The sequence below is a fragment of the Etheostoma spectabile genome, chromosome 8 (genome assembly GCF_008692095.1).
Source record: "Etheostoma spectabile isolate EspeVRDwgs_2016 chromosome 8, UIUC_Espe_1.0, whole genome shotgun sequence".
Lineage (NCBI taxonomy): Eukaryota > Metazoa > Chordata > Actinopteri > Perciformes > Percidae > Etheostoma > Etheostoma spectabile.
Genome location: NC_045740.1, coordinates 13,746,241 through 13,752,745, shown reverse-complemented (window position 1 = coordinate 13,752,745; position 6,505 = coordinate 13,746,241). Strand labels below are relative to the sequence as shown.

The 6,505-nt window shown below is 43.9% G+C and overlaps 1 protein-coding gene across 6 annotated transcripts in view; it reads right to left on the bottom strand.

The window, feature by feature from the left end:
• sin3aa (SIN3 transcription regulator family member Aa) overlaps positions 1 to 6,165 on the bottom strand; it is a 20,338-nt gene extending 14,173 nt beyond the window's left edge. For 3 of the 6 annotated variants that reach the window (XM_032524255.1, XM_032524259.1, XM_032524260.1), the window contains exons 1-3: positions 6,100 to 6,165; positions 1,309 to 1,525; positions 776 to 973 (exon numbers count right to left, since the gene is read on the bottom strand). In XM_032524255.1, the coding sequence (XP_032380146.1) occupies positions 776 to 973; positions 1,309 to 1,494 (384 nt within the window). In that variant the 5' untranslated portion in view covers positions 1,495 to 1,525; positions 6,100 to 6,165. Of the gene's footprint in view, positions 1 to 775; positions 974 to 1,308; positions 1,526 to 3,652; positions 3,893 to 6,099 lie in introns of those variants that run through there. The other 3 variants (XM_032524256.1, XM_032524257.1, XM_032524258.1) reach the window with 3 other exon arrangements.
• Between the last annotated feature and the right edge of the window lie 340 nt (positions 6,166 to 6,505).

The following is a 6,505-nucleotide window of genomic DNA, read 5'->3' as shown; positions in this document are numbered from 1 at the left end:
TACAGATAGAGTAGGTCTAGACCACACTCTATGATTTACAAGGATCCAATAATTCAAGTAGTTCCCTCCAGAGCAAGCAAAAATGTGACAGTGCCGAGGTAAAACTCCCTTTTAGGAAGAAACCTCGGACAGACCCAGGCTCTTGAGTGGGCAGTGTCTGACGGTGCCGGTTGGGGTTGAAATGAAGAGTGGAAATAACAGTCACAGTAAAAGATAATGGAAACGTGACAATCACATCAATCTGCAAATCATTTTTTACTTGTACATTTCACTATTGGCAGCTGTGCCCGGATTCTGATAAAAAACACATTAGCATCATTCATTAATGAATTGAAAACATTGATACAGTAAAATAACTCTAACTTCGTTTAACAAATCAGTGGCCGTTTACGCCACAAAGCAGTAAATAAATAAATAACTGAATGATTTAACCCAGGTATAAAAATGTTTATTAAAAACGTTTTACTACAGAATGCTTTTGGTTCAATGCTTCCCTGTGAACCATGTGTATGGCTGGATACTGCTAGGGTTAAAGGGGAAAACCTTTGTGTTTAGGGCAAACCAACCATTTAACTAAACACAAAATGTGCTCAAACCAACAAATTAAACACACAGTATATTGGGCAAAAAATACACACGGACCTATAACCTCTAGTAAGGCCTGTATATTTATTTTCACAAACTTCTCTGGCATGAAAATTCCTTGATGTTTGCAGGTTTCCCATGGGACCTGGCACCTGTAAGAACCCTGCCAAAATAAAACATGCTGACTAACCTTGAGCCTCTGGAACTGCTGGCCCTGTGCTGAGGCTTGAGGAGGCGCTGTATGGCTGTGCCCTGACACCACTGAGGGCCCGTGGGACTGGACCGCTGGGCTATGGTGGTGGGACCCACCATGGGCGGCTGGGCTTGGAGTGTGCCCGTGCCCGCCACTGTTTTGGGCCACGGTGGGAACCTGGGAAAGTAGAGACACCTATAACAACGATTGTAAATTGTTAACTTTAGGATATCTGGTAATATATATGATGGATAGCACTATGACCTTATCATGAAAGGAAACATTATTTAAAATTACCACATACAGCAAGTATGTACAGCAATTTATCTTCATAAAAAAATGAGACATGCTGGCGGTTTACAGATAGAAAAGAAACATAGTCTCTGATACGCTCCACAAACTGACACAGGTTTAAATGACAGCCTGAGTTATGAGTGATGGGTGACTTAAAATTTGCAGTATTTGACCTAGTTTCAAATCAAAATTTCAGTGAGCTTAAGACAATTCTGCAGTGGACAAGCAGAGTATACCTGGTATCCCTGGGGGACGGAGTACTGGACGCCTGCTGTGGGCTGCATGTTGTCAGACACGGCCTCATACACAGCTGGGGCTGGGGCAGGGGCCAGGACACGATGCTGGAAAGCCTCCGCGTTGCCAGCAAGGCGCCGCTGCTGGGACGCAAAAACCGTTTCCTGATCCTCCAGTCGCCGCTTCATTATGAACTCATACTTGTAAAAGCTGAGAGGCCTGCAAAGAACGAGCATATGGACCCTATTTCACACTGGCAGCCTTATGTCAAGTTATCAAAATCTATTAAATCAGCCTCTTGATTTCATTCAAAGGCATATGGTAGTAATTTTTCTTTGACTTTAACTGTGAATTTATGGATACATACAGTGCCAGCTAGCCACTTCTGTAGTTTGGATTGAAAAGAAAATTATTATATGGTCTCTGACCATATAGCCAATAACACACCATTTGCTTTTAGCTGCACAGAGATGCCTGAGGGTTTACAGAGCTACATGGGACTACATGGCAGCATATTGATTTACTAACATGTGATGAGGCATGTCAGTCTTAGTTTGTGATATACTTTTGGGATGTTTTTTTCCCTCAGAACTAGGTCAAAGTCACAATGACATGTGCATGTCGTTGCAAACTGACTTCCAGTGTCTGATTACACTTTTGTTTGAAATTGCAACATCCCGTGCCTCTTCAGCAATGCCAAGCCTAGAATTGTACTCACAAGAGAAGGGCTGATCAGCCCCAAACCCAAAGCTCCGTCCCGCTACATATGCAACAACAGGGCAGCTACGCCACCAAAAAGAGTGTCACACAGATGGTGCAGCCATGCAACAGTTTTAAAATGAGGAAACTTTATACGTGCACAAGCACATTGGAGGGGGGTATTTAGGGAAAACTAAGCTGTTAGGAGTTAAAGAGCACCCTAAAACAGCAATGTGCAGCTTTTTCTCTTTTATAGACCGCCATGGTTGTTTTATTTCACGTATTTTTGTGTGTAAATTATCTCTTTATCTGGATAATAAGGTTAAATTGTATTTGGCAAAGAGGAAAACTGGAGTATTACCTTACACACATTTCATCATCCTTGTTATAAATAATAGTTTCATTCATTGAAGACTTGTGTTCTAAGTTGAATCCAGTCTCCACACTTTGGAACTACATAACTTGAAAACACCTGTGAATACCTTACCGGCAGTTTTGGGTTTACAAATGAGAAAGAATGGTAATATACTACTTAACATCAATATGAACAAGCTACCATTTCCCCACAATGCCTTAATCATGCTCTCACTCAGTGCTAAAGCTATGAGTAAATGTATCTAGCTAAATGTTAACATGCGCTGAATGTATAACTTGCAGTCTCCGTAGCCAATGAAATACAGACAGCCTACGTCATCGTTGCAACAAACAGGTGCTGTGGGAACGTGGGAAGTCCGCATGCCATTCACAACTTCCTCAAGACAGCAACAACTCCATAAGCATCTCAATGAATTGCGTTAAAGAAAGACAAAGCTAGAAACCCTACGGTGGAAGAATAAATGACGTTTCAAAACCCGAATACCGAGCAAAAGTGACACAATGACTGTCAAACCGAACTGGTAACGCCTCCGACAGCGGTGCTGTTCGCCAACAATAATTCTCGATCTGAACGGCCGCGGCCAAAGACAACGAGGCTGCTGTATTTTTAGAAACTCCACTTTACTTAGTGTTGTAACGTTAGAGTCACGTAGAGACAAATGCATGTATGTCTGCTAGCTACAAGCTAACAGCCGTTAGCCGACAACAGCGCTTCACCATCCCCTTTATGGCCTGGCAACACAAGCACCGACCTCGAGTTACAGCACGACGCTTTCTCCCACGCCCGCCATTTAGCTAGAGCGTGGCGCAGGAGTGCAGCAAATTACACTCCAGTTCAGCAGGTAAGCACGCAAAGTAGCTGAATTAGTAGCCGTCTGGTGCCTTTTGAGCACAAAAGTATACGAAAGAGTTTTTCTTTATTAACTACGCCAATAACTTGTTTTGTCGACAGAGGTTGTGGACTGCCAGTTAGCTGCTAGCTAGCTAATGTAAACAACATGAGTAGCCCGACACCGAGCAACGTCTGGGGCTAGCAGGAAAGCACATGCAGCTAACGATTAACGATCGGGTCCGCTGTTGCTGAAACATGCTAACGTTATCTGAAGCGCGCATTAGCTATCGATTTATCAGAGTACCCATATCGGGTCTAAATACGAGTGAGTGACATGCAAATAAACGTCGATTCCCCCCTGTGCTGTACTTAAAACATCTGCTAACGGTAAGTATATAGCTAGCTGCGTTAGCTTGCTGAATGAATTCAGCTGAACTCACCCCTCTCCCAAATAGCAAGCTGAAGATCGCAAATGATGCTTTGATAATCCGTTATTTGTGAGTTAACCGCTACACCTCTGACCAGGGAAGACCGCAAAGTGATGTATGTGCTGAAAGCAATTTATCAGTTGCTTATAATTTAAAATAAACAATTCAAGCGGTGGGCTGCAAAGTGAAAATCTCCCCGAGAGAGGAAAACAATCTCCGTTCGGTTAGCTCTGGCGGGAGGCGGGGTTTCATATGCCCCCGCCCCCGACAGGCGCTATTGGTCAGTTCTTTCAGAGGACCCACATGAGGGCGGTGCGACGGGCCCGGGTTTTGAGTTTGAACTGTCAATCAAGGATTTTCTCGCACAGTTGCCATGCACGCCCATTTTGAGTTGAAGCGCGACAATACCAGCGGTGAGAAGAGTCCCGCTTGCGGACAGTATATGTTAGGGAACAAAAACCCTGGTAATGTAAGTTAAACTATTTCAAGTATGAAACTTTAATGCACATCCAAACTTGTCTTCTCCCCTAGTACACACACTCCATATATTAATAACAATAGTAATAGCGAATAATTGTAGTCATGCAACTGTAATTGTGTTGCATAAGTGGGCAGATTCTTCTTATTATAGACAGACAAATGTACACGTAGGCCTACATTTAATGACATTTACTTTTTGTGAGATGTGTGTGTGTGCATTCATGGCCTGATTAACCTACTTGCGGGCCCCTGTTCACTCGAAGTTTCCGTCAAGTACCGTGCACACAGCACTAGTAGCTTCATAATTTGCAAAGTAGCCTAGTAGGCTACTCATAAAACGGAATATTACCTAGAGTCGATTGTCTGCATATCAGTTAGTTTGTGGTAATATAATAGAACCATTGATAAATGCACCATGTGCACATCCTAGAACGTTAAAAATAATTAAGTTTTTAAAAGATTTGCCGCATGGCCCCTCTACAAGACAGGGACAAAATATCATAACTTCGGACCCAGCGGTGAATATAGCATACTTGTGTGTAAAGTTGCACTGGACGTTTCAACACGCAGTTATTCCAAGCACCTGCCATACCAAACACTGCCGTATCTAGACTTGCACTAACCATGTAGGCCACAGCAAATTACCAGCAATAATGGTTGTATTGAGAGTTTTAGAGTCCTATCCATATGTTGAATTAAGATCTAAATCTCGAGCTATGGATCTAGCCACACAACTCGATACTTCCTGGACTTTGGTAACACGTGACTTTGTTCTGTAGGAGGGAGTCTGCTTTTGCACTTGTGTCCCACCTCTTTGTGGACACTTCAGCCAATCCTCGCCTGTCACCGTCATTACAAATCCCCAAAAGGCGGAACTTCCTAAATAAACCATCGCCCACGACAGGCGGAGCTGCAACACCAGCCCGGGATTCCTCACTCCGATCCAGGCATAGGAGTCAGCAGCGACCGTAGGCTGCAAAAACACACACAGAAGCCTACTCACTATCCCGACTGGCGTTCCCCCACATAATTGCGTTGCACTTTTCAAAAGATATGCCCCAGACCGAAACCAGCATCTGTCGAAAATACGCCTGGGTTTAATGCTTAAAACGCACAATATAGTTTTTTTCGTCAAGTTTTGTGCAAAAGCATGCAAGACCACGCACTGCGGGCTGTTGTGAGACACCCCCCCCCCCACCGTACTACACGGTGCACACGGTTAAGGAGGAGGATCAGCCGGCCCCTGCGCTCAGCGTCGACCATCGACATAGGTATTTGCAGGCTGCACGCCAAACAAAAGGCTCTAAAATGCATCAGGTAATAGACGCTTACACGAGCGCTGGTAAGCATGGTAAAGTATAGGGCCTATAGGCGGCTAATACCGCATCTTTTCTAGGCGGCAGGAGCTGATCCAATTGCCCTTACTAAACAATGCCAAAGTCAAACGAAAGGGGAACTACGGCGTCGCTGTGTGGAAACGTCGGCACAGTGGAGCCACGCCATTCTCCGCGCTCCCAAGGAACACGCAGCCCCATTTTCCCGCAGAGAGAGAGAGGACGACCAAATCATATTCTTTGTTTACTTCAGTAGTCGGGAGTAAAATGTCTAACCTGTCTCACCATAACAACTCCCTCCCCCTACCGATCCATTAGCGTTGCCCACACAACGCTGCAGACATAACGTTAAATGTTTCGACTTCCAGACAGCGGGATGCCTCACATTATCAGCACACAGCCCGGGAGGGGGGGGGGATTGTTTACTAGCAGAGAAAATTACGTCCTACAGATTTTGCCATCTATCTCGTTATGTTTTGGCTATTCTGTAGTCGTTCACGACCATAAAAAGCCACCTTTCAATTCATTTAAAGACTCAAAAGGCACGACGGACCACAACACGCGCTCCACTTCGTAATAAACATCGTTCACTTGTTCTAGAAGCAATACTGTTGGTATTATTTAGTTTAACCAGCTGTTACATACCCAGGAAAAAGACTCCTTACTCCGGATTCGTGTTTGTAACAAAATAGTTGGAGACGCCCCCCTCCGTTGACATTGGAGCATACTACATGACACGTCATTTTATTTTGAATATCACCCGCTAAAACCGAGGCAGTGTCTCCATGACCATCATCTCAACATCTCCATTCTCTACAGTGGAAGAAAGGGATTGGAAGCAGTGGTGGAAAGTAATAAAGTACACCTTCTTAATTTATGTACTTGCACTTATTTTAGGTTCTAATCTACTGCCCTCTACTTTTTTACTCCACTGTTTGACATCTTTAGATACTAGTTACTTCCGAGTTTACATACAAACATGTGCTCAACAGAAGACATATGATTTATTGTTATAATTAAACCTCTCAGCAAAATGCACATATAATAAATT